Here is a 27,046-nt window from a genome sequence, read left to right as displayed (position 1 = left end):
GCCGGGGCTGGGGCTGCCGCAGCGCCCGCGCCGGTCCCGCTGCACCGAGCGCTCCGCTCCGCACCGCACCGCCCGCTCCCTCCGTCCGCACCGCTCCGCCCGCTCCGCACCGCCCGTTCCCCGCTCCCGCCGCCGCTCCGCCGGTAAGTCCCCGCCCGCGCTCCCGCCGAAGTTTCTCCGCGGTGCCGCAGCGGTGCGGGCTCTGCGGGACGGGGACACCCGCGCCCCCGCCGAGCCCGTCCCAGAGCCCTTCCCGGGGCCACTGCTCGAGGTGCGACGGTCCCCGGCTGGGCTGGACTGGGCTGCCCCGGCCGGGAGCGATCTCTCTGCCCTGTCCTGCGGCGGGGCGGGGGCCGGCGCTGGCCGCAGCTCTCGGGGCACGGTTCGCAGCTTCCCCCGGTGCTCGCTGCCCCGGGGGCTGCCCGTTGGGTACTGCGCCCCGAAGGCAGCCGAGGACAGAGCTGGGTGGTATGGGGTTGGATGCAGCCGCTGGTGCAGGGGCTGCGGAGCTGGCAGGGACCCCCCCCGAGGGCGTGGGTTTCCCCGGGGGTGCAGAGCGGAGTCGCCGGGTCAAAGGTGCCCTCCGGTGCCGAGGGATGTTCCAGCCCCGCGTCCGTGTGGGTGCCCGGCTGCGGTGCCCTTGGGATCAAGCCCGGGAGGTGGCCGGGGATGTAGGGGTGTCCCCGATGCAGTGCGGGGAATCCCCCCCGCCCCGGTGGTGGGAACCGGCGGGAGCGGCTCGGCTCTGTTCGTGGGCGGCCACAGGCCCCGCTGCACCGGTGGCTTCTCCGTAGCGGCCTGGCCGGGAGCCAGCTCCAGCCAGTCCCTGCTCCGGGCTGAACGTCCCCGCTGTGGCTGCCGCAAGCCCCGGGATCCTCCCGCTCCGCGCTCGCTGGGTGCTGTCGGGAGGGGCCCAGCCCAGAGCCGGGGGCGTCAGCACCGGGGTGCTGCAGCCTGGGCACATATAGCACTGTGCCCAGCACTCGCTGCTCCCTGCAGCCTACTTTCCAAGTGTGATCCCGACAGAGCCGCACAGGGGACAGGCGATATCGCAAGGTGACAGTGGCACAGGAAGGGGGGACCCGCGTCTGTGTCACTCATCGCTCCGTGGTCCCCAACTATGCTGTCCCTCTGCACCAGGCGCTCCTCAGTTAAGCTTCTCCTGCTCTCCAGGTCAGAGTGGCTGGGGCAGAGGGTGTTGCAGGGCTGTCACCCACTGCAGGGATGCCACCCGCTGCTGGGTGTCCAGCTGTGAAGTTCCCCCACGCTGTGGCAGCTGCAGGGCGCTGAAGGACTCCCCGCCTGCTCCTCTGCAGCACTGAAAACTTCAGTCCTGGAGCTCTCGTTTCTTGTGCGTCGAGGCTGCTGCTGCTGCTGCAGCGATGTCGCTCCAGTGCCCGCCGAACGGAAGCGCAGCCACCGGCAGGAGCTGTCTCCCGCCTGCTGCATTGTTCCTCGCTAGCGCAGCGCCTCGGCCGCACGCTGCTGGGAGCTCCCCGAGCCCCAGGGCACCCCCGGGGTGGCCTCTGTTTTGCGCCTTTGCTGCGCTTGGACGCTTTTGCCCGCAGGGTCTTTCTTGATGGGAGTAAGTGTGGTTTGTGGTGGTCTGTGTGCCAGGGCAGTGCGAGGCACCAGGCAAGTGATGTACCCAAGGTCATTGAGGCCAGCAGTGGCAGTGGGAGGCTGCCTGTGCTGCTTGGGAAGACCACAGCCCATCAGAGCACACCGTTGCCCCCTCAAATTCCAGACCCCGCCTGGAGCAGTTGCCCTCTCCTCTTCGTGCCTTGGGGTGAAGTGCAGGGATGGGTCTGACCTTGCCCTATCACCCGGCACTGAGCCCAGCTCTGCCAACCCCCCGTGGCGAGCACTACTGCCCTACTTGCCTGCAGCCAGCCCGGAGCCCCAGTGCCCCCGATTCTGCAGGGCAAGGACATGTCCCTCGCCGCCTGTTAGCCCGGCGATGACAGCAGCAGTGAGCCAGCATTGGCTGCACTGCATTGCTGCTGGCAGCCCTGGCTCTGCACCCCTCTGCCGTGCAGAACCCGGAGTCACGGGAGGAGGGAGGACAGAGGGCTGTGTCCCTATATATCCTTAGATGTGTGGCTAGATCCTTACCTACATATCTGGGGAGGGGGCTGCGATTCAGCTGCCTTTCTGCCAGCGAGTCGCTCGCACAGAGCCGTGCTGGCCGGCCAGGGGAGATGCTGCAGCCGTAGCATTGCTGCCGGCTGCTCCCTGGGGAGCTGCCTCCTGTTCCCTCAGCACCGAGGACAGCACTGGGCTTGAGCTAAAGGCCAGTGAAGCGAGCCTGGGCTCCTGCTCACCTCCCGAGGGGCTGGGATTGGGCCCTTCCCACGGCTCGCGGTGGTTTTGGCAAAGCCCCAGCTCCAGGAGCCGGATGACTGCAGCTCCTAATTACGACTTGAGTTTCTCCTTCCCCGGGCTGCGCAGGAGAGCCGCGAGTGGGCAGCTGCCGTGTCCTCCCGCAGCACTGCTGCCCAAAGCAGCTAGGTGAGGCCCAGTGCTCGCTGGGTTTCAAACCTGCCATTTCCCCCCTCCTTGCCCCCTGGCAGTGGAGCCTGGTGCTGTGTCTGGCCACGCTTCTCCTCAACCTGGCAGCCGCTGGCACTTTGCCTGTGCCAACATCCGGAGCTGCCGGTAAGCACAGGCTGGCAAAATGCTTTTGCCCTTGGCTGCGGTTGGCCTTTCCCTCCCGGGTGGAAACTGAGGCTGTTCCCCGGCTCACCCCCACGCCTGGCTGGGGCTGCCCTCGGCTCCTCTCCCACCAGAGCCCACATTCCCCAAAGTGCTCTTTGATTATCAGCCCTAATGATTTCGTTATCGCATCGACCCGAGTGTTTCAGATGCCAAAGCTAATTCTGCTCTCCAGGCCTCCCCTTGGTCACTAATGGGATTTTGATACCATCACATGGCCAGGGTAAACTCGGCATAATTCCTCATTTATTAATTAAACCATGAATTAGGCAGCCTGAGGCTGGGGTCTGAGGTGCCCCATACCAGGTAAATCTACAGCCAGGGGTGGTGCTGGCCCTGCGCTGTCACTGGCCCATGCCTGCAATCCATGGGGTGAAGGGTCCCAGCGTGTCCCCTGGGCTTGGGGGCTGCTGTGTCCCAGTGGGGCCACTCTCCCCACAGCTCCCTGTGTGCTGCAGGCTGAGTGATGCCTCATCTGCTCTGGTACCTGGAGAAGGAACCACGGTGCCCCTGGATTTTGCTGACAGTAGTGTCAGGGGCTGGCAGAGCTCTGTTCAGACAGTGGGGTCAGGGGCTGGCAGAACTCTCTGTCAGCCTGGGTTGGCTCTGCTAGTGCAGCAGCCCCCGTGCCAGGGCACTGGGAACCACAGCTGGCTCTGGCAGTGTGTGCAGCAGTGCTGGGCTCTGCCAAACAGCTGCTGGCAGGACCCACACCCTGCTCTCCCAGCAGGGATCACCCAGCTGCACCAGACTCATCCCTGCTGGCCACTGGCAGTAGAACATCTGCAGCCCCAGCTGCCTGGAGGGGGCTCCTGGTGCCTTGAGACAATCCTTCCTGTCCTGCATCTCAAGCAGAGTCGCTGTGTTTGCTGTGGTTTCATTAATCCAGGGTGGGTTTTGTTTCCCAGCTCTTCCCAGTCCCGCAAGGGTGCAGCGGATGTGGGCTGTGGGCTGGCACATCCCCAGGGATTTGGGGAAGCTGAGACTAAAGCAGATGCTTGTGGCATCAGGTGCAGGCAGGTGCTGGGGGCAGATGTGCTGAGCTTGAGCACATCCAACTCATGAGCCCGCGCTGAGGCAGCCCAGGGGATTGTCCCACTGCCAGGAGGCCCAAAGAGCTCCTCTGGGACCAGGCAGAAGCTACAGGGATGGAGGAATGTCTGCAGGCAGTGGGGATGGTCAGGATACACCAGACTGGTTTGGGTCCAGCAGCTGGTGGCGAGGGCTGAGCTGTCCCTCACTGCCCATAAGCCCTCTGCAGTGCCTCACATGGAAGCAATTCTTCCAAACCCCTGGAGCTGGCACCAGCCTACAAAGTGCTGGCAGTGCTGTGGTGTGCTGGGGGAGATGCTTCCTGCCTTCTCCTGGGGGACGTGGGATGTCCCTGGGCACCTCCGTGGCTGAGGGCTGCTGGGAGTGGGCATCCCTGCGGCGGCAGCGCGGCTCCCATCGGCCTCGGGCAGAGGATCCAAGGGGGAGAACAACCCCAAATTCCTGTGCCCCGCCTGGATCTCCAGGCACGTGGATGCCCTGCAGGGCCTGATGCTGTCTCACTCTGCTCCCAGGGGAGTTGTGAGGTTTACTCCTGGGGCCAAGGCCTGAGGAGAGCTGGGAGGGAAGGTGCCGGTGTGTGCCCGCTGCTGCCCACGCACGAGCCCTGTGCCGCTGCCAGCAGCCTGGCGCAGCCTCTGCCTTGTGCCGCAATGAGCTGCGGTGTGGCCGTGCCAGGCTCAGCTGCTGGTCTGTGCTGTGAGAGCCTGATGGAGACCCTCCACTCTGGTGGGCTTGGCCCTGGGGGACCCTCAGAAGGGACAGTGGTTGGTGGTGCTGAACACTGGGAGTCAAGGTGCTTTGCAGCCCCCCAGGCAGCTGGGATATTCCAGGAGGGAAAAAGCCTTCCCCTCAGCTTTCCCCTCAGCCTTCTCCTCAGCCTTCTCCTCAGCCTTCCCCTCAGCTTTCCCCTCAGCCTTCTCCTCAGCCTTCTCCTCAGCCTTCCCCTCAGCTTTCCCCTCAGCCTTCCCCTCAGCTTTCCCCTCAGCCTTCTCCTCAGCTTTCCCCTCAGCCTTCCCCTCAGCCTTCTCCTCAGCTTTCCCCTCAGCCTTCTCCTCAGCTTTCCCCTCAGCCTTCTCCTCAGCTTTCCCCTCAGCCTTCCCCTCAGCCTTCTCCTCAGCCTTCTCCTCAGCCTTCCCCTCAGTTTTCCCCTCAGCCTCCTCAGCCTTCTCCAGGGTGCAGCAGTGGAGCAGCTGCTCTGTGCAGCCCTCAAAGCGCGGGCTGTTGTGCTTCTGTCCCCAGACCACCTGGAACAATGTTGGGATGCAGCTCAGAGGGGCCAAGGAGGAGCAGAGGACCCCCCCGTGGTGACTGAGGGCTGTGCCCATGGCAGGGCTGGGCTCCCAGCTCTCAGGGCAGCTTGTCCCGTGGGAAATTCCTGGTTGGTGCTGGGTGGTGCTGCAACGAAATCCCCCTGGGTGGGCACAGTACTGCATCCCCATGGATGCCATCACTGTCATCCCTTCGCTGTCCCCTTTCTCAACCCAAATGCCACCAGTGTGGGCGACCCTGGAGACTGGCTGCACTCCACCTCTGAAGCTCTGGAGCTGGGGGTGGACAGGCAGCCACCAGCATCGCTCCTGGAGGCAACCGGTCCCTGGGGGAGGAGCTGGGGGCTGAGCATCGCTGGGGGCTCTGTGGGGCTGGGAGGTGGCTTTCTCCCAGCAGCCATCCCCTCCTCGTGCTTGGCTGAGGGCTTTGGAGGTCTCGCTGGGGGCTGCAGCCTGGCAGGCAGGCAGAGCTTCACCCCTGGGAGTGGCACCCCGTGGCCACGTCTGCTCCTTCAGCCTGTGCTGGCTCAGCGCAGGGCCTGCGGTCCCCTGCCTCCCGCCTCGCATCGATCCACGCCGTCTCCTGGAGCAGCTTCTGGCTCTTCCCCAGGAGCTTGTCTGGCTTCTGTTTTTCTCCCCATATTGATCAGGAGCCAGGGGCCATCACCGAGGAGTGCTGGCAGCCAGGCAGCGGTGCGGGCAGAGCTGTGCCAGCCCAGATGGGCAGGATTTGGATGATCTTGGCCATGTGGTACCCTCAAAGTGCCAGAGTACCTCACCCCAGTGCCCTTTGGTGCACTCTGTGCTGTGCTGGTCTCACTGGTGGAACAAGGCACGGCCACCATGGCACCACTGGCACTGGGGCTGGGGCTGGGCACTGGCAGTGCCAGTTCTCTTTTTCTGGGAGGCTGTTCTGGCCACTTGCAGCTCTGTGCCAGGGGCAGGCTCCTTGTGCTGGCTGGGGCTGGGCCTCAGCTGTGGTGGCCAGTGCCATAGAGGGTGCTCTGGTGTCCTCAGGGATGGCTTCATCCCCACAGCTCAGGGGACCGTGCCCTGCAGCAGCTCCTGATGCCTTTCCCGTGGGTGCCATGGTGGCACATGGCATGTGCCAAAGGCTCTGGATGAAATGCTGGTGGTGAATGGTGCCTGTAGGTCCTGCAGCCTCCCCACGGATTGGGGGGGTGTGGTTGGCCCATCCCCTTCTTGGCACAGGGCCACGCTTGTGCCACCACACCAGGGCCTGGAGAGGCCACAGGCTGCTCCTGGTGTGCCCAGGGTGAGGGACACCTTGACCTCTGCAGGTGCCAAGCTCTGTGGCTGTATGAGCAGGTACCTCCAGACAACCTCTTGGTTGCTTCCCAGATAATTAGCTGTCTTCTGGGAGGTCCCTGGAGCATTGCAGCAGTGTTGGGTGGATGTGAGAAGCCAGGAGCTGTAGTGGGGAGGGGGGAAGCTCTCACCAGCTTCTTCCTTGCTGGCACCCAAACGCTGGTTGTCTCGACAGGGAGTGGCTGCCTCAGGGCCTGGAGCCCTGGCACCAGCCCCAGTTTCAGCTTCCTCCTGTCCTTCTTTCACTGCTGGGGCAGCAGAGACTTGGGCAGCAAAGGACAGCTGGGGCCTGATGCCCTGGTAACATGGGGCTTGGGGCAAGCAGCACCTATGGGTGCCAGGCATGGCTCAGGCAGGGGGCACAGAGCAGGCTTGGACATCACCTGCTGCCAGCTGCCTCTTCCCAGCTTCACCTCGGTGCTGTCCTCGTTTCAGCACAGAAAGTCCCTGTGCTGCCTGGGGTGGGTGTCAGTGGTGGCCCCCGTGCAGGGAGATGTCCTCAGGTGGGGACAAACCTGGCAGCTCCATGAGCAGCCCTAGGTGAGCACAAAGCTTGGGGGGAGAGGGGCAAGAAGGGAGCACCAAGGAGAACCCAGATAGCTGTCAGGTGCCTGACTGGCAGGAAGGCAGAGGGTGAGGCTGCTGCAGGGGAGCCAAGTGGAGGGGGCGGGATGGGATGTCCCCAGCGCAGCTCGCTGCACGCCCAGCCCCGCGGGTGCGGTGACCTTTAGCTGTCCGCAGCGGGCGGTGGAGCCGCGGCGGAGCTCGGCGCAGCGCTCCGGCAGCGGGAGCTGCCGGTTGTGACTCGGGAACATCAGGAGCCATTAATCTGGTACCCAGTGATGAATGAAGGCTGCCTTTAGGACTGCGTTTAACTGTTGGACGTCCCTCGGCTCTGCTGTAAATAATGCAGCCGCCGCGACGCCCGAGCAGCTCCTCCATCACCGGCGAGCGGCAGGCTCCGAGCCCGCCGGGCTCCGCCGCTACTGTGGAACAGTTTCTGTTACAGGAGCTCCTCCGGCAGCCCGGGGCCGGCTCCCCTTCCTTGATGCTGGGGCAGCGTGGTCAGCAGCCTGGATCCTGGCATTCGGGACAGCGAGACAGGAGCTTGGGGTCCCTGAGCTTGGCGCCTCCGGCTCGGGGCGAGGGGGAAAGCCCTGGCTGTGAGCTGCTGCAGAGCGAGGCCGTGGGGGTGTGCAGGAGCCACCGGCTGAGCAGCTCATCAATTTCCAGAGGAGCTGTGAGATTCTCCAGCGCGGTGCCCCCCCGAATTACTCATCTGCCAGGGAAGCGCCGGCGGTGAGGGCTGCCGAGCCCCAGCACATCATTGCTTTTAATTAGACAAGCCGGGCGCTGGCTGCTGATGAGGCAGAGAGCAGAGTGCGGCTGGCTGGGGAGGGAGGGTGCAGGCCAGCTCCGGGCTGCTGTTGGAGTGTGGGCAGTGAGCAGCTCTGTGGGTCTGGCGCTGGTGGCTGTGGCCCCGGCGGCAACAGGGTCCTGGCACGGCTCTGAGCTGGGAGGGCTGATGTGGTTCCCCCCTGTGCTGGGTGGCTCCACCCTGCTTGGCTTTCTCTCTGAAGGTGCTGCTGCCCTGCACTGTGCCTCGGTGGCAAGGAATCATAGAACATCTTGGGTGGGAAGGGACCTCCAAAGCTCATCCAGTCCAACCCCCTGCAGCCAGCAGGGACATCCTCCACTGGAGCAGGTTGTCCAGAGCCCTGTCCAGCCTCACCTTGAATAGCACCAGGGATGGAGCCTCAACTACCTCCTCCCTGGGCAAACTGTTGCAGTGTTCCACCACCCTCATGGTAAAGAACTTGTTCCTAACATCCAATCTAAATCTCTGCTCTAGTTTGAAGCCATTGCCTCTTGTCCTGTCCCTGCAGATCTTTGGGAACAGTCCCTCTGCAGCCTTCTTGTAGCCCCTTCAGGTACTGGAAGGCTGCTCCTAAGGTCTCCCTGGAGCCTTCCAGGCTGAACACCCCCAGCTCCCTCAGCCTGTCCCCAGAGCAGGGCTGCTCCATCCCCCTGATCATTTTCATGGCCTCCTCTGGACCCTCTCCATCAGCTCTGTGTCCTTCCTGTGTTGAGGGCCCCAGAGCTGTACACAGCCCTGCAGGTGAGGTCTCCCCAGAGCAGAGGGGCAGGATCCTCTCTTTCCATCTCTGGCCAAGCTGCTTTGGATGCAGCCCAGGCTGTCATTTGCCTTCTGTGCTGCCAGTGCCCATTGCTGGCTCCTGTCCAGCTTCTCACCCCTCAGCACCCCCAAGCTCTTCTCCTTGGGACTGCTCTCAATCATCATCCTTCAGCCTGTATCGATACCTAGGACTGCCCCAACACAGGTTCAGGACCTTCATGAGGTTCTCTCCAGCCTGTCCAGGTCCCTCTGGATGGCTCCCATCCCATTCTTCAGACTTTATCAGCCACCCCACTCAGCTTGGTGTCGCCTGCAGGTTTGCTGTGGGTGCCTCACTCTCGCTGTCAATATCATTGAGGATACTGAACAGCACTGGTCCCAGTACAGGAAGGGCTGGAGAGCCCTGGGGGGTCTTGCCAATTGTGGGGACCTGCTTGTAGTCAGGTCAGGGGACAGGGAAACATATCACTGTGCCAGCCATGTGGCAGCTGACATCCCATTGATGCCACTTGCTGCTGCCTGGGCATCCTCACTCCACCTCAGCCCTCGCCTGCACTGCTGCCTCTCCCCTTTGCCAGCACAGTGCAAACAGCCAGCCCTGAGCAGTGTGGGGCTGGGGGAGCAGGAACTCTCCTTGCCCTCAGCAGTGTCAATCAGATGGGAGGTGTAGTGGAGTCCTGGGGTGAAAGCATTCCCAGAGCCCTGGGAGCTGCTGTGCCAGCCCAGGGTGCTGCTGGCAGAGGGTCTGATCCGGCACCGCTGATGGATTTGCGCCGGTGCTGAGGAGGGGGAATGGGGCTGGGTGTTGTTTGCTGAGCTGGGGTATGGCAGAGCCCTTTAGCACTGGGGTCCTGCAGCATTCCCCTCCCCTGCTCCCCCTCTTTCCTGATCCCTCCATCTCCCTGTGCCTCCTCACATCCCTTGGCAGAGCTTTTGTTTAATTAAATGGCCATTAGGAGCCCAGTCAGGAGGCTGTGCCTTAATTAGACTCTCCTGTCTCATGGCTGCGAGCTGAAGCTCTGGCCCAGCATGGCCCCTCCAGATCTGGCACTGGACACCTTGGCTGGGGGTCTTTACGTGTGTGAAAGGCCAGAGGGCTGTGCAGGCATCGTGCAGGGGCTCCAGCAGAGGTGAGCTCTGTCCTGTGCTGTCCCTGGCACCAGAACAGCTGCTGGCATCAGGGTCTGCCCAGGGCACTGCCAAATAGCTCAGCTCTACCCTGAAATCCCTGCTGGCCCCCAGGAGGGGTCTCAGGAGCAGCTCTGGCTTCCCGTTGGTGTTGGAATGGGAGGGAGTTCCCCTTTGGGCCAGGTTTTGAGGCTGGCTCCTGAAGGTGATGTTTGTGCAGGGCTGGGTGGCCTCCACGTCCCCACCCCAGCAGGGTGACTCACAGCTCAGCTGGCACTGTGGCCCCAGCTTTGCCACCCTGTGCAGGAGCAGTAGCTCATTGCTCTGATGAGCCCCCCCCTCAGGTTGGGGTCTCCCCATAACAAGCCAGCACCCAGCAACTTGGGCTGGGAGAGCTGGGGCTCGACACCTCCCCTTCCCCAGCTGCCCACAGCCCAGCCTGGTGCTCTGGCAGCTGCCCACAGCCCAGCCTGGTGCTCTGCCAGCAGCTACCAGAGTTAATTGCTGCCTCAGCCTCATTAATCTTGATTTGTTGCTGCTTTCTGCCCTCCGTCGTCGCTTTGCCTCCCCGGAGAGGAGAGGTTGCTGCTGCCAAAGCTGCCCCCGCAGGGCAGCCAGGGGCTTTCCAGCAGCTGGATCCCCCCAGGCCCTGACCCTGCAGGGAGCTCTGGGATCGACTGGGCACGGCTGAGGCCAGGGACATCCCAGCCCTTCCCTACGACCCCAGCTTCCCTCCCTGGGTCCGGCCCTTCGTGCAACGCCTTGGCTGAGGAGGGCAGGTTTCACAGCAGTGGGGGTGGAGGAGAGGGGCCCTGAGGCCCCGGGGCAGGGGGCAGTCATGGTGCTCAAATGTTTGGGTTTGGTTTGTTTTAAGCAGTGCAAACCTGGCTGCTCTGCCCAGCCCCTGCCAGGCCAGTGGCACCTGTGGTGCTCTGCTGAAGAGCCATCACTGGGGATACCCCAAAGCCTCCCTTGTTTGGCTGTGCCGTGGCGGCCCGGGGGGTCTGTGGGATGAAGCCTTTTGGAGGAGGAGGAGGGGTGAAGGGCTTGGGAAAGGGATTTTCCGGGGTGAAAGCTGCAGGAGATGCCCCGGGAAGGGATGGAGATGGAATCCCTGCCTCCAGCCTGGGCTTTCCGTCCTGCCAGACCCCCGGGGCGCTGCCGGCAAACAAAGCCCAGCCAGGGGTTTAATTATCACAGTGTCACAGAATCACCAAGGTTGGAAGAGATCTCAAACATCATCAAATCCAACCTCTCACCACAGACCTCACGACTAAACCATGGCACCAAGTGCCTCATCCAGTCCCCTCTTGAACACCTCCAGGGATGGGGACTCCACCACCTCCCTGGGCAGCACATCCCCATGACGAACGACTCGCTCGGTGAAGAACTTTCTCCTCACCTCCAGCCTAAACTTCCCCTGGCACAGCTTGAGACTGTGTCCTCTTGTTCTGGTGCTGGTTGCTAGAGAGAAGAGACCAACCCCAGCTACAACCTCCCTTCAGGGAGTTGTAGAGAGCAGTTACGGGGAGGGGCTCCTCACCGTGAGCCGGGCTGAGCTGGCGCCAGCTCCCACCCCCCCGGTGCAAATCAGGAGAGCCCCTGCGGAGGCACCAGGGGGGGCAGGGCTCACACGTTGGGGTTTGGAGCATGGTGGTCAGAGGGTGGCACCCGGGGACAGTGTGCCATGGGGACAGGGTGCCGTGGGGACAGGGTGCAGCAGGGACAGGGTGCCACAGGGGCAGGGTGCCGCGGGGACAGGGTGCCACAGGGACAGGGTCTGCAGGGACAGGGTGCCACAGGGACAGTGTGCTGCAGGGACAGGGTGCCTCAGGGACAGGGTGCCACAGGGACAGGGTGCCGCTGGGGCAGGGTGCCTCAGGGACAGGGTGCTGCAGGGACAGGGTCTGCAGGGACAGGGTGCCACAGGGACAGGGTGCTGCAGGGACAGGGTCTGCAGGGACAGGGTGCCACAGGGACAGTGTGCCTCAGGGACAGAGTGCCACAGGGACAGGGTGCTGCAGGGACAGGGTCTGCAGGGACAGGGTGCCACAGGGACAGTGTGCCTCAGGGACAGAGTGCCACAGGGGCAGGGTGCTGCGGGGGCAGGGTGCCACAGGGACAGGGTGCCTCAGGGACAGGGTGCCACAGGGACAGGGTGCTGCAGGGACAGGGTGCCTCAGGGACAGGGTGCCACAGGGACAGGGTGCTGCAGGGACAGGGTCTGCAGGGACAGGGTGCCACAGGGACAGTGTGCCTCAGGGACAGAGTGCCACAGGGGCAGGGTGCTGCGGGGGCAGGGTGCCACAGGGACAGGGTGCCTCAGGGACAGGGTGCCACAGGGACAGGGTGCTGCAGGGACAGGGTGCCACAGGGACAGTGTGCTGCAGGGACAGGGTCTGCAGGGACAGCGTGCCGCAGGGACAGGGTGCCTCAGGGACAGGGTGCCACAGGGACAGGGTGCTGCAGGGACAGGGTGCCACAGGGACAGTGTGCCTCAGGGACAGGGTGCCACAGGGGCAGGGTGCTGCAGGGACAGGGTGCCACAGGGACAGGGTGCCTCAGGGGCAGGGTGCCACAGGGACAGTGTGCTGCAGGGACAGGGTCTGCAGGGACAGTGTGCCGCAGGGACAGGGTGCCACAGGGGCAGGGTGCCACAGGGACAGTGTGCTGCAGGGACAGGGTGCCTCAGGGGCAGGGTGCCACAGGGACAGTGTGCTGCGGGGGCAGGGTGCCACAGGGACAGGGTGCTGCAGGGACAGGGTGCCACAGGGACAGGGTGCCGCAGGGACAGGGTGCCACAGGGACAGGATGCTGCAGGGACAGGGTGCCACAGGGACAGTGTGCCTCAGGGGCAGGGTGCCACAGGGACAGTGTGCTGCGGGGGCAGGGTGCCACAGGGACAGGGTGCCACAGGGACAGGGTGCTGCAGGGACAGGGTGCCACAGGGACAGTGTGCCTCAGGGACAGGGTGCCACAGGGACAGGGTGCCACAGGGGCAGGGTGCCACAGGGGCAGGGTGCTGCAGGGACAGGGTGCCACAGGGACAGTGTGCTGCGGGGGCAGGGTGCCACAGGGACAGGGTGCCACAGGGGCAGGGTGCCACAGGGACAGTGTGCTGCGGGGGCAGGGTGCCACAGGGGCAGGGTGCCACAGGGACAGGGTGCTGCAGGGACAGGGTGCCACAGGGACAGGGTGCCACAGGGACAGTGTGCTTCAGTGACAGGGTGCCACAGGGACAGGGTGATTTGGGTGCTGGGGGGGTGTGGGTGTTTACCCACCAGGAAGCTTGTGGGGTCTCTGAAGCAGCTGCCTGGGTGATGCCCACCCTGTCCTGGCTGCTTTGGAGGGTGTGGGTTGAGTCCTGCCGTACCAGTGGCTTCCTCTGAAGGGTGCTGCTGCCCAGGGAGGGGCTGGAGGGGTCCCCGGGGTTTAGCAGGGTGGGAGGGGTCCCTTCCCAGCTGGTATTCATCAATGGTGCCCTGAGCCCTGCTGGTTCCTGGGCCAGAGACTGATGGAAATGGTTATTTATAACCCTCCTGATTTATTTATGTCCTTGAGGCGCTGGGGTCTGGGCAGAGCAGGGGGGGTGGGGGGTGGGCAGCTCCAAACCAGGGGAGGAATAAAGAGGGAACTTTGTACTGGAGGAATCACAGCAAATGGCCTTTGAGGGTACAGGGGCAGAGCAGAGGCTGAGCTCCTTTCCCACCTGCAGCCAGGATGGCTCCCAGGGCCACCCCAGCTCCATGCCAGCTGCTGCTGCAACTTGGGGAAGGGGGGGGAAGAAAAACTGCAAAAGGAGAGGGGGAAAAAAAAGACAGCAGGAGCAGGAGCAGGAGCAGGAGCAGGAGCAGGAGCAGGAGCAGGAGCAGGACTGCATTGACTGCATTGCAGTGCTGCTGGCTGAGGCCCTGCGCTGCTGCATGGCTACCTGGGTGCCCTCCCGGCAGCGCCAGCCTGGGCTGGCCTGGAGACCAGCAGGCTCAGGGTGCTGGGAGGGATGGGCACAGGCTGCTGGCATGGGGACAGGCTGCTGGCATGGGAACCAGCTCTGTGGGGCTGGGAGCAGCTTCTCACCCCCAGCTGAAAGGTTCTCTCTGCACTCTGTGGTGGGGGCCAGGGGATGTGACCAAGGCCACCCAGTGAGCAGGTGGCAGAGCGGGCACAGGGACCGGCAGGAGGAGGGACATGCTCTAGGTCACACTGCCCACCCTTACTGCCCCATAGCCTGCCCTGGTGCCCCACACACTGCACCCTGGCAACCCCCAACCCACCCAGGCTGCCCCCCAGGATACTGCCCCACACCTACCCCAAGGCACCTCAGACCCTGCCCCACACTGCCCAGTCCAAACCCCGTGGCGAGGGGGGAACAAACTTTGGCCTCCTCATTTTGGGGGTGGGGCAGAATCAGCTCCCTTGGCCTCATGGCAGGGGCTGAAGGGTCGCAGGGGGCGCTGTGTGAGCCTCAGTTTCCCCCTGTCTGCCAGCACCCAGCCAGCACGGTGAGGTGGAAGAGCGCTGGCTGCTGGGGCAGGTGACAGAGCAATTAGTGATGCTAATTAGCTCTCTCTAGTCAAAGTAGCCACCACAGCTCCTGGGCAGCCCCTCAAAAAGTCTCCAAATAGCTCCAAAGCAGCATTTCCCTGGCTGAGTGTCCACATAAGGTGCCCCCATGCCCCCCTGCTCCTGCTGGGAGGGGCTTTCCTTATGGCCCTCCAGCCCAGGCTGCTCAAGCATGGCACAGAACCCCCAGCACCAGTTCCAGACCCAAGGTCACCTCCTGGGTCCCCTTTAGGAGGTCCCTCTGGCCAGCTCACCATCCCCTCCTCACCTGCACTGCCCCCAGGTGAGAGCCAGCCTGGGGGAAACACCAGGACAGAGCAGCACTGCCCTCACCCCTTCAGGAACTCATTCCTGGATTTGCTACCAGCTCCTGCTGGGATTTCAGGGGGATGCTTCAGGACAGACCCTTGCAGCTACATTGGCAAAGTGCTCCCCTCATGATCACAGAGTCACAGCATGGTTGGGTTGGAAGGGAGCTTAAAGCTCATCCAGTGCCAGCCCCCTGCCATGGGCAGGGACACCTCCCACCAGCACAGCTTGCTCAGGGCCTCATCCAGCCTGGTCCTGAACACCTCCAGGCAGGGCACAGCCACAGCCTCCCTGGGCAGCCTGTGCCAGAGTCTCCCCAGCCTCACTCCCAACAATTCCTTCCTCATGTCCAGCCTCCATCTCCCCTCTTCCAGCTCAAGCCATTTCCTGGCCTTTTTCTCCTTCCCACCCCCAGCTCCTGCCATGCTTGCCCCCATCCTGCCCTGGTTGCCCAGGTCAGGTCAGGGGGCAGGGCTGCAAAGATGCTGCCTCACCTGCAGAGAGCTGGGCAGTGTCCAGCTGGGCCCCAGCAGCATCTGCTCCCTGCCCACTGCTCCTCAGGCAGCTCTGCCTCCCTCCTGGCAAAGCCAGTGTGCCCTGGGGGTGATGGGGAAAAGGCCTTCTGGTAGAATCATGGCACCCTCTGGGCTGGAGGAGACCTTCAAGCTCATGGAGCCCAACCCTTAGCCCAGCACTGCCAGGTCACTGCTAAAGCATGGCCCTCAGCACCACATCTCCATGGCTCTGAAATCCCTCCAGGGATGGGGACCCCACCACTGTTTTTCCTGCAGCCCCACCCGGAGGTGCTGCAGCCACCCAGAGAGGGTTGATGGATGCAGAGCAGCAGTGAGATCAGAGGGGGGCTGCAGGGGGCTGCTGGCCACGTGGCAAGCAGGGGACAGCATCCTGTCCTCATCCCCAGCCCTGTCACCCTGTAAAAAGGGGCTCCATGCCAACCTCTGCTTCCCAGTGGGCTGGCTTACAAGGATGCCTGCAGCTCCCAGTGCCACCCAGTGCCACCTGGGATGTCAGGCTGCTGGCACCAATGCTGGCTCCAGCAAGCAGGCAATAAAATGAAGGCAGCCCCAAAGTCCTCTGCACTGAATCACCTTCAGGGGGGTGGGGGTTTAGAAACAGCAGCTTCTGGCTGACCCTGGAGCAGGATGTGGTGGCTGTGGGGCACCTCCAGCATCTTGCTCCAGCCCCCCCAGTCCCATCTGCTGGGGGCTGGCTGCTGCATGCTGGCTGTGATGATGACTCTGGTGGCTGCAGGGGCTGCAGCCAGCCCATGAGGCCTGAAGGTGACCATTTCTGTTTCCCAGAGGCTCTCTGAAGCCTCCCAGGTTTTTGTGGCAGTCACCTCCACATCTCAGCCCCAAAGGTTTCAGAGGGATTGTGTGGCCTGCTCCTGGCCCATGGCAGCTGAAGGACTTTGATGGCATCAGAAGGGACTTGTCCAGGGCTGACTCCTCTTGGCCAGGTACCTCCTTCAGTGCAGCCCAGGATGGGGCTTGGGGGTCTCTTCAAGTGGCTGCCAGGTCCCCAGAGACCACTGCAGGGTATCTCTAGCCAAGGCAAGAGCAGATCCCTGCCTGCCACAGGCCTTGTGCAGGACATGGTGGTTCAGAGGATGCAGCCCCTGAGCTCCTGACCCTCGGGAGCACCACTTGCCTGCAGCTCTGAGCCCAGCACAGACCACAGTGGCCAGCTCCTCCTGTGGGCTTATGCATCTTGGGTGTCTGTGAAGGTCAACCTGCTTGGACCTGCTCCACATGGAGCGCTCTAAACATGCTGAGCATCTAAGAGACTCTCCATGCTCCACCAGCTCCTTCTCCTGCCCTTGGATCCTAGACATGGTCACCGTCATGCCTCATGGACCAGAGCCATCATCACAGCCAGCATGCAGGTGGGGACTCCACCCTGGGCAGCCTGGGCCAGGCCTTGACAACCCTTCTGGGGAAGAAATTGCTCCTCATGGCCAACCTAAGCCTCCCCTGGGGCAACTTGAGGCTATTGCCTCTCATCTTGCTGCTTGTTACCTGGAAGAAGAGACCAACCCTCACCTCTCTGCAACCTCCTTCCAGGGAGCTGCAGAGAGCAAGGAGGTCTTCCTGCTTTAGGTTGTAGTTTAGGTTGGCTCCATGGCCAGTGTTAACAGGATGAGCTTCAACAAGGCCAAGGGCCAGGGCAGCAGGCTTGGGGCAGTGTGGCTGGGAAGGGTCTGGCTCAAAGGGTCCTGGGGGTGCTCAGGGACAAGCAGCTGAAGAGGAGCCAGCAGTGCCCAGGTGGCCAAGAGAGCCAAAGGCCTCCTGGCTGGGATCAGCAATGCTGTGCCCAGCAGGAGCAGGGAGGGGATTGTCCCTCTGTGCCTGGCACTGCTGAGCCCACACCTGGAGAGCTGTGTCCAGCTCTGGGCACCTCCACACAAGAGGGAGGTGGAGGTGCTGGAGCCAGGGCAGAGGAGGGCAAGGAAGGGAAGGGCCTGGAGAGTAAATCTTGTGAGGAGCAACTGAAGGAGCTGGGGATGGTTAGTGTGAGGAAGAGGAGGCTGAGGGGAGACCTCACTGCTCTCTGCAGCTGCCTGGAAGGAGGCTGTGGAGAGGTTGGTGCTGGTCTCTTCTCACAGGTCATCAGTGACAGAAGAAGAGGCAATGGCCTCAAGCTGCAGCAGGGCAGGGCTAGGCTGGACATCAGGAGTGCTCAGACACTGGCACAGGCTGCCCAGGGAGGTGGAGTCCCCAACCCTGGAGGTGTTTGAGGGTCGTTTGGATGTGGTGCTTGGGATGTTTGGATGTGGGGTTTAGGGGTGACCCTTGCAGAGCAGGGGCAGTGGTTGGACTTGGGGATCCTGAGGGTCTATTCCAGCCTGAATGTTTCTGTGATTCTCCCCTCAGCCTTCTCTTCTCTACACTCAACACCCCCAGCCCCCCAGCTGCTCCTCCCCAGCCCTGCTCTCCAGCCCCTTCCCCAGCTCTGTTGCCCTTCTCTGGACACACTCCCATCAGCTCTGTCTCCAAGACACTGATGCTAAAGGAGACCATGCCAGGGTTTGGTCCCAGTTTGGGGTGCCACCCAGCTTGCCTCTTGTGGGGGTGCCCATGGGCAGGGGAAGAGCCCACCCATGAGCCAGCAGAGGCCTTCCTCCAGCCTGCCCAGTGCTCTGCCCTCTGCCCAGGCTGCCCCCAGCAGCACCAGTGGTGGAAGCTCTCTGCTTTGCCCATTCTGCAGTCCCACCACAGCTGCTGCTGCTGCAAGGGCTGAAGGATGAACCCCAAAGTGATGCTCCTGGCTGGTCCATGATGCTGGGAGGCTGAGGGGAGGGCTCATGCTGCAGCCATGCTTGGCTCTCAGGGTCAGAGCAACAGGGGGCTCAGTGTGGGGCTGGGGACCTTTCCCCCAAGAGCAAAAGCTGCCCCAGTTGAGTTTTTAAGCCCAGCAGATGCTGTTGGCAGCCCAGGGAGCCTCAGCCCTGCCACTGGCGCTGCTGGTGTTCGCCACCCCGAAGGCTGTGGCAGGGACCTTGTCAGGGTGGGAGGCCTGGCATCACCCCCACCTCGTTGTGTGAAGGGCTGCCTCTGCCCCACGGGGGGCCCTCCCAGGCCCCCAGCACTCCCCAGCAGCAGTGGCAGGGAGGAAGGGGTCCTGGTGTGGGGCTGAGCACTGGGTTCACCTGAGGCTCAGCTGCTGAGGCATGGCAGTGCCATTATGGGGCAGGAACACCCCAGGTACCTCTGGACAGCTTCCTGAGGCGAGAACTCTCATTCTCTGCTGCTGTGGGGAGGGGAGAGGAGCAGCTGGCCCCAGGAGGTGATGCCAGCAGCAGTGAGAAGAGATGCAGGGAAGCAGTTTGCCCCCAGGGCAGAGCTCACATGCCCCCAGAACCTCCTGCCATGGTTCTCCACAAGAGTGGTCAGCTCTTTGCTTCTCCCACTGGAGAACCTTTTAACCTCCTGAACCCCGTGGGCAAAGCTAATTCCCTTGGCTGCCTGCCTGCCCTGAACCTTGCCTTGCAACCTTGCCTTCTGCTGCAGCCAGAGAGGAGCTGTGGGTCCAGAGCTTGGCCATGGACGAGGCACTTTGGGTCTGGGGCTGGGCTGTGAAGCCAGCTTGGGTCTGGAGCTGGGCAGTGAAGCCAGTTTGGGTCTGGGTCTGGGTTATGAAGCCAGTTTGGGTCTGAGCTGGGTTGTGAAGCCAGTTTGGGTCTGGAGCTGGGCTGTGAAGCCGGTTTGGGTCTGAGCTGGGTTGTGAAGCCAGTTTGGGTCTGGAGCTGGGCAGTGAAGCCAGTTTGGGTCTGGGGCTGGGCTGTGAAGCCAGTTTGGGTCTGAGCTGGGCAGTGAAGTCAGTTTGGGTCTGGGGCTGGGCAGTGAAGCCAGTTTGGGTCTGGAGCTGGGCTGTGAAGCCAGTTTGGGTCTGGAACTGGGCTGTGAAGCCAGCTTGGGTCTGGAGCTGGGCAGTGAAGTCAGTTTGGGTCTGGAGCTGGGTTGTGAAGCTGGTTTGGGTCTGGAGCTGGGCTGTGAAGCCAGTTTGGGTCTGGAGCTGGGCTGTGAAGCCGGTTTGGGTCTGGAGCTGGGCTGTGAAGCCAGTTTGGGTCTGGAGCTGGGTTATGAAGCCAGTTTGAGTCTGGAGCTGGGCAGTGAAGCCAGTTTGGGTCTGGAGCTGGGTAGTGAAGCCAGCTTGGGTCTGAGCTGGGTAGTGAAGCCAGCTTGGGTCTGAGCTGGGTTGTGAAGCCAGCTTGGGTCTGGAGCTGGGTTGTGAAGTCAGTTTGGGTCTGGAGCTGGGTTGTGAAGCCAGTTTGGGTCTGAGCTGGGTTATGAAGCCAGTTTGGGTCTGAGCTGGGTTATGAAGCCAGTTTGGGTCTGGAGCTGGGCTGTGAAGTCAGTTTGAGTCTGGAGCTGGGCTGTGAAGCCAGTTTGGGTCTGGGGCTGGGTTCTGAAGCCAGTTTGGGTCTGGGGCTGGGTTGTGAAGCCAGTTTGGGTCTGGGGCTGAGTTGTGAAGCCAGTTTGGGTCTGGAGCTGGGTTGTGAAGCCAGCTTGGGTCTGGAGCTGGGGAGCAGAGCACCAAGAAGCTGTTGCATTGCAGGGAGCCCCTGGCTCACCATGACCTTCAAGCAGGCCTCCATGATGGCCCCGGAGGCCACGGCCACCACGACCCCTGTGGCCTCGCTGGAGAACGCGACGGAGGCCGGGGGCGCCGGGGAGAGCCGGGAGGACATGTTCACCAAGCTGAGGGACAAGTTCATGAACGAGCTCAACAAGATCCCCTGTGAGTGGCTGCCCCTGGCCACCCCCTGCCCAGCAGCCATGGTCCCGGCTTGGAGCGTGGCACAGGGTGCCCGGGGCTGGGGGCAGCCATGGGGCTGGGGGCAGCCATGGGGCAGCTATGGGGCTGGGGGCAGCCATGGGGCTGGGGGCAGCCGTGGGGCAGCTATGGGGCCGTGGGGCAGCCATGGGGCTGGGGGCAGCCGTAGGGCAGCTATGGGGCTGGGGGGCAGCCATGGGGCAGCCGTGGGGCAGCCGTGGGGCAGCTGTGAGGCTGGGGGCAGCCATGGGGCTGGGGGTCAGCCATGGGGCTGGGGGCAGCCGTGGGGCAGCTATGGGGCTGGGGGGCAGCTATGGGGCCGTGGGGCAGCCATGGGGCTGGGGGCAGCTGTGGGGCAGCCATGGGGCTGGGGGCAGCTGTAGGGCAGCTATGGGGCTGGGGGGCAGCCATGGGGCAGCCGTGGGGCAGCCGTGGGGCAGCCGTGGGGCAGCTGTGAGGCTGGGGGCAGCCATGGGGCTGGGGGTCAGCCATGGGGCTAGGGGGTAGCTATGGGGCTGTGGGGTAGCCGTGGTGCTGGGGGCAGCCGTGGGGCAGCTATGGGGCTGGGGGGCAGCCATGGGGCAGCCGTGGGGCAGCCGTGGGGCTGGGGGCAGCCATGGGGCTGGGGGCCAGCCGTGGGGCTGGGGGCAGCTATGGGGCCGTGGGTCAGCTGTGGGGCCGGGGGCAGCCGTGGGGCTGGGGGGCAGCTATGGGGCCGTGGGTCAGCCGTGGGGCCGGGGGCAGCCATGGGGCAGCTATGGGGCTGGGGGGCAGCCATGGGGCAGCCGTGGGGCAGCCGTGGGGCTGGGGGGCAGCCGTGGGGCTGGGGGCAGCCATGGGGCTGGGGGTCAGCCGTGGGGCTGGGGGCAGCTATGGGGCCGTGGGGCAGCCATGGGGCTGGGGGCAGCTATGGGGCCATGGGTCAGCTGTGGGGCCAGGGGGCAGCTATGGGGCCATGGGGCAGTCGTGGGGCTGGGGGGCAGCTATGGGCCATGGGGCAGCTATGGGGCTGGGGGGCAGCCATGGGGCAGCCGTGGGTCAGCCGTGGGGCTGGGGGCAGCTATGGGGCCGTGGGTCAGCCGTGGGGCCAGGGGCAGCCGTGGGGCTGGGGGGCAGCTATGGGCCATGGGGCAGCTATGGGGCTGGGGGGCAGCCATGGGGCAGCCGTGGGTCAGCCGTGGGGCTGGGGGCAGCTATGGGTCCGTGGGTCAGCCGTGGGGCCGGGGGCAGCCGTGGGGCTGAGCAGGCCCTGTCCTTCGCCCGCAGTGCCGCCCTGGGCCCTGATCGCCATCGCGGTGGTCGCTGGGCTCCTGCTCCTCACCTGCTGCTTCTGCATCTGCAAGAAGTGCTGCTGCAAGAAGAAGAAGAACAAGAAGGAGAAGGGGAAGGGCATGAAGAACGCCATGAACATGAAGGACATGAAGTCAGGCAACCAGGTGATGGCCTCCGGCGCCTCGCCCCGCGCCTGCCGGGCTGGGAAGGGCTCTCTGGCTGAGGCTGCTCACAGATGGAGCCCCCAGGGTCTCAGTGCAGACAGGAGCAAGGAGCTGGGACAGCAACATTGTCCTCTTCCAGTGCCTGGTGGCCCAGGTGGGACCAGGCTCAAGCTGAGCTGGACCTGCAGCAGCAAATGCTGCTCTAATCCCTTCTGTCTCCCCACCTGCCTCAGCTGCCCCCCTGAGCTGTGCTGATAGCCACCAGGACAGAGCACCCAGCAGCCTGGGGGCCCCAGGCAGCCAGAGCTCAAGAGGCAGCTGCTGGTGCATGGCACAGAGCTGGAGCCATCTGCCCACCCTGGGGGCCAGCAGGCTTGGGGTGACCAGGGCCAGTTCGGTGGCCCTGACCCAGGGTCATCTGCAGGGGGTGGGAGATTTTGGGGGTCCATTTCTGCTCTTCAGAGCCACTGGGGCTCTGTGGGCATGCAGGCAGGGCTGGGGAGCAGAGCATGGAGATGGTCCATCTGCAGGCCCCCAGGCTGGTGGGAGGTGTGGAGTGGGACTGCCCAGAGAGGGAGGCCCCTGGGGGGGCCTCTGGCCATACAAACCCCTGTTGCTCACCCTGCCAGGGGGCCCTGGTAACATCCCTCTCTTCCCTCCTCTGCTCCTGCTGTCCCTTGTGGCTGTCCTGCCTGCCTGGTCCCTCTCCATCCTGGGAAACCCTCCATGGTAGGTGCCACCATGAGCTTCACTCTCCAACATCTGCTTCCAGACTGGGATGGGGGACCTGGGGGCATGGCAGAGAGGTGATAAGGAGCTGGAGCTCCCACCCCATGGGTTGGAGAGGCAGGGACAGGGGTGGCTTTGCCTTAGGAGGGTTGGGTCACTAAGCTGGTAGGGCCTAGAGCTGGCCCTGCTAAGCCCTTGGCACCAGCTGTGGTGCTCACCAAGCATGGACTGGAAGTCCCAAACCAGGCCCCCAGGTGCCAGGCCTCCATGCCCTGGCACCCTGAGGCAGCCCCCACCACATCATCTGGGCTGGCCCAGAGAAGCTGGATGTCGAGATGCCTGCAGGGTTGGGGTGCTGGAGGTGGTGTGGGGACACTGGGCTGTGACTCTGCTGCTGAGCTGAGGCTCCTTGGCTGCTGTTGCAGGGCCAACAGGATGATGATGATGCAGAGACAGGTCTGACAGAGGGGGAAGGTGAGGAGGAGGAGAAGGAGCCTGAGAACCTGGGCAAGCTGCAGTTCTCCCTGGACTATGATTTCCAGGCCAACCAGGTGAGGGAGGGGCTGGGGTCTGCTGAGGGGGTGGGCAGTGTGGCTTGCCTGGGGAGGGTGTCTGAGAGGAGAAGCCTCCTGTTGGACCTGGGTGGCACAGGAGGGAGCTGGGTGCAGTGCCACAGGGAGTCCTGCCCCACGCTGGGCTGGAGATGAGCCCCTGGCACCTGCAGCCTGGGCTGGGCTGTGCTGCTGAAGTCTCCCCTCTCCCCCCTCCAGCTGACAGTGGGCATCCTCCAAGCTGCTGAGCTGCCAGCTTTGGACATGGGTGGCACCTCAGACCCATATGTGAAGGTGTTCCTGCTCCCTGACAAGAAGAAAAAGTACGAGACCAAAGTGCAGAAGAAGACTCTGAACCCTGCCTTCAACGAGACCTTCACCTTCAAGGTGAGCTCCTTCCTGCCCCCAGCACGAGACCTGGTGTCCCACTGCCCCTCCTGCCTCTCTGGGTGCCGCCCCCACGGGGTGACCCTCCCTGCCGGCAGCACTTGCTCCCGGCCTGGGCTCTCGGAGCCCGCTGCCAACCCTGCGCGTGGCCTCGGCGCAGGTTCCCTACCAGGAGCTGGGGGGCAAGACGCTGGTGATGGCCATCTACGACTTCGATCGCTTCTCCAAGCACGACATCATCGGGGAGGTGAAGGTGCCCATGAACACCGTGGACCTGGGCCAGCCCATCGAGGAGTGGAGGGACCTGCAGAGCGGGGAGAAGGAGGAGGTGAGAGCAGGGCTGGCACGGAGCCTCCGTCCAGCTGAACCCCTTGGCCAGAGGTGCTGAGCCGCGGGGTGGCCGCGGGGGGAGCTCTGCTTGCTGGGCCGTCCCAGAGCGCTCGGGGGGGGGGTCTCATCTGAGCACCACACTGTGCTGGCCACGGGCACTGGGCAGGATCTGGCCCTGTTGTTTCCCCTCTCGAAAGCCTTTCTAGACCGAAAATCACCTGCATGAGCTTCCCGAGTGCTGCGCTGGCACTGGCCTGCCCCGGCCCCCTTGTGCTGGCGCCAGCTTGTGGCTGCACCGAAGGCTGAGCGGGGTCTGGGCGGCCCTGCATGCAGGACCCATCCCAGCTCTGTGCTGTGATGCCCTGGCAAGGTTTTGATACCTGCTCCCTGCTCTGCCTGGCAGCCAGAGAAGCTGGGAGACATCTGCATCTCCCTGCGGTACGTGCCCACGGCCGGCAAGCTCACTGTCTGCATCCTGGAGGCCAAGAACCTGAAGAAGATGGATGTTGGGGGTCTCTCAGGTGGGTCTGGGCTCATGGGCATCCTCCTCCCACCCTGCAGTGGGGGCTCTCAGCATCCTAAGCTGGGGAAGGACACTGAGGCCACCTGGCACTGAGGCCACTCTGGAGTGCCTGGGACCTCCTGCATCAATGGCAGCCCAAGGTCTGGCTGTGGGATCATGGAGAAATGGGATTGGGATGATCCCCCTGACCCTGGGGAAGGACAGGAACAGGTTGCCCAGGGAGCTGTCTCATCCCTGGAGGTGTTTGCAGCCAGGCTGGAGGTGGCTGTGAGCAACCTGCTGCAGTGTGAGGTGTCCCTGCCCATGGCAGGGGGTTGGAACTGGCTGAGCCTTGAGGTCCCTTCCAGCCCTGACAGCTCTGTGATTCTATCTCACTGTGTCCAGGGCCAGGACACTGCAGGACTTGAGTAGTGAAAATGCTCCTCTGCCACTTGCTCCTGGTCCTGCTCCTCCTCACCTTGGGGCCCAGGACCTCAGCTCACAGCAGGTTTTATGCTGGAAGTCTTCCCAGCCCCACTACAGGGCTGAGCTCTGCCCAGGGCTCCTCAGCTCTCTCCATACCTGCCTTAAACAGGAGAAGGACCTGCAAGGCTGGAAGGGTTCAGCTTTATTCTGAGGTGTCCTGCTCCAAGCCCAGGAGTGAGAGCCCAGCACCCACCCAGGTCACTCCACTGTCCCCAGCCCTCCTGCAAGGGGGCTGACAGGCTGCAGAAGAGCTTCATCCCTTGGCCAATTGCTCCCACAAATCCCAAATGTTTTGGCTTTGGCCTCTGCCCCCAAACCTCAGAGGACCTTTACTCCTGGAGATCTCTTCACCCCATGGTGCTCCTCATCCTGGGCTGAGATTTCCCCTGGGGCCAGGCCCATGGTGGCCCCTGGGTGTTTCATCCCTGACTGATGCAGCCTCCTGCCCCCCCAGATCCCTATGTGAAGATCCACCTGCTGCAGAACGGCAAGAGGTTGAAGAAGAAGAAGACCACAGTGAAGAAGAAGACCTTGAACCCCTACTTCAATGAGTCCTTCAGCTTTGAGATCCCCTTTGAGCAGATCCAGGTTTGTCTGGTGACATCCCTGGGAGGCAGGCAGGGTAGGGATTAAGGGAGAAGTCCTGCAGCTGCCCAAGGCCATGTCCCAGCCTCCCCAGCAGCCTGAGAGGCTCCTGCCTTGGCAGGACCTCCTGACCTCATCCCCCATCAAATACTTCCAGTTCCACCCTGGGCCTGGGCTGATTCTGAGGGCAGTGGGTGCAGGGCAGAGGCAGGAGGCCGGGCAGCACCTATGGGAGACATAACCCCAGCCCAGATCATGGCTGCAGAGAGGCTTTCCTCTGGTCCTGGCCCTGTAGTGACCACAGCAGCCTGCACTGAGTCCTAGGAGCCTTTGGGGCACTAGTGCCAGGTGCCTTCTAATGGTAGGACTGGGGGGGGGATGGAGCAGAACTAGCAGTGGGGAGATTGAGATTGGCTGTGAGGAAGAAGTTGTTGCCCAGGAGGGTGGTGAGAGCCTGGCACAGGCTGCCCAGGGAGGTGGTGGAAGCCTCCTGCCTGGAGGTGTTTGCAGCCAGGCTGGAGGTGGCTGTGAGCAACCTGCTGTGGTGTGAGGTGTCCCTGCCCATGGCAGGGGGTTGGGGCTGGCTGAGCCTTGAGCTCCCTTCCAGCCCTGACAGTTCCATGAGTCTATGATTCTGGCCCCTGTACATCCTGCCCTTGCCCCTGCCCCTGCCCCTTGCCCCAGCCCAGCCCATCAAGCCCTGCACCCCACAGCTCTTCCCCAGCCCCACACCACCCCAGCATGAGCTGGGCCCCACAGTGGCTTTGCAGCTCTGGGCTCCCTGGGGAAGGAGGTAGAGGAAGCTGGGCAGGGAGGAGACCCTGCCCCAGAACGGGCCTTGGGGGTATCCCGGGGGGCACCCAGCTGAGTCACCATGAGGCCACGGAGCAGTCAGAGCCTCTGTGGCTTTCTGCCCCTCTGAAGAAGGTTTCCTCCTGCAGAAAGTGCAAGTGGTCATCACGGTGCTGGACTACGACAAGCTGGGGAAGAACGAAGCCATCGGCAAGATCTTCACCGGCTTCAACTCGACGGGCACGGAGCTGCGGCACTGGTCAGACATGCTGGCCAACCCCCGGCGGCCCATCGCCCAGTGGCACTCGCTGAAGCCGGAGGAGGAGGTGGACGCAGCCCTGGGCAAGGGCAAATAGGAGCCGCCGGGGGCAGCGCGGCACGGCCGCGGACAGGCTCAGCGCCAGGGCTGCCGATACCTCAGCTCCACCACCTCCGGTTTTGGTTCTTTTGTTCCGTTTTTCAGCTGAGCTCCCCTCCGACGGCTGTGGAAGGGTTCCCAGACAGTGCCAAGAGCTTCCAGGGGAAGAGGCTACAGACACGGATGGTTCTTTTCGTTCTTCAGCATCGCTCCCTCCTGCTGCATGTCCCAGCGCCTCCCCTGCCTCCCCTCCCGGGTGCACAGCCGCCGGCGCGCCCGGGACCTCCCGCGGCACCAGCGCAGGGCACCGCTGCCACCCTCCTTCCTCTGGGCTCATCTGGGGACCTGTTGAATGTAGCATGGAGGCGACAGCAGAGCCCGAGGGCTCGGGATGACCAGACCCACTGTGCCTGCCTGGGGCACCGACAGCTGGGTGGCAACTCAAGCGGTGGAGAAGACCCTCTGCAGGAGAGCCGGCGCCTCCCCGTGCTGCTCGGCCTCCCTCTGGCCGAGACGGGCAAGAGCCAGGAGTTTGGGCTGAGGATGGCCAAGTGCCCCTTGCCAGGTCCAGGCTTGGTTTCTTCTGGGGAGAGGTTTGCAGGGACTGCAGGCTTCCACTGCAGCTGGTGTGGCCCTGGGGATCTGAGCCCTTGGTGTTGCTGTGGGAGCTGTGGGGCCAGCCTGAGCACAGGGACCTGGGGGGATTGCTCTGAAGAGACAGCAGTGGGATGTGCATGTGACAGCAGCACAGCAGGAGCCACCACCACCTCTGCTGGGACCACCACCACCTCTGCTGGGACCACCACCACCTCTGCAGGGACCACCACAACCTCTGCAGGGACCATCACCACCTCTGCAGGGACCACCACCATCTCTGCAGGGACCACCACCACCTCTGCAGGGACCACCACAACCTCTGCAGGGACCACCACAACCTCCACAGGAGCCACCACCACCACCTCTGCAGGGACCACCACCACCACCTCTGCAGGGACCACCACCATCTCTGCAGGGACCACCACCATCTCTGCAGGGACCACCACCACCTCTGCAGGGACCACCACAACCTCTGCAGGGACCACCACAACCT

General features: G+C 63.6%; 1 protein-coding gene across 1 annotated transcript; it reads left to right on the top strand.

Annotated features, from left to right (window-relative positions):
- SYT2 (synaptotagmin 2) lies at window positions 1-26,594 on the top strand. Its single transcript, XM_054176486.1, has 9 exons — window positions 1-143; window positions 19,582-19,764; window positions 21,067-21,236; window positions 22,400-22,516; window positions 22,736-22,903; window positions 23,064-23,231; window positions 23,637-23,754; window positions 24,676-24,809; window positions 25,748-26,594. The coding sequence occupies exons 2-9, from the start codon at window positions 19,599-19,601 to the stop codon at window positions 25,952-25,954; spliced, it is 1,248 nt and encodes a 415-aa protein (XP_054032461.1). The 5' UTR covers window positions 1-143; window positions 19,582-19,598; the 3' UTR covers window positions 25,955-26,594.
- The last annotated feature ends 452 nt before the right edge of the window (window positions 26,595-27,046 follow it).

Source organism: Dryobates pubescens, chromosome 35, assembly GCF_014839835.1.
Source record: "Dryobates pubescens isolate bDryPub1 chromosome 35, bDryPub1.pri, whole genome shotgun sequence".
Lineage (NCBI taxonomy): Eukaryota > Metazoa > Chordata > Aves > Piciformes > Picidae > Dryobates > Dryobates pubescens.
The sequence above is the reverse complement of the archived record's forward strand: the minus strand, read 5'-3'. Positions and strand labels throughout refer to the sequence as shown.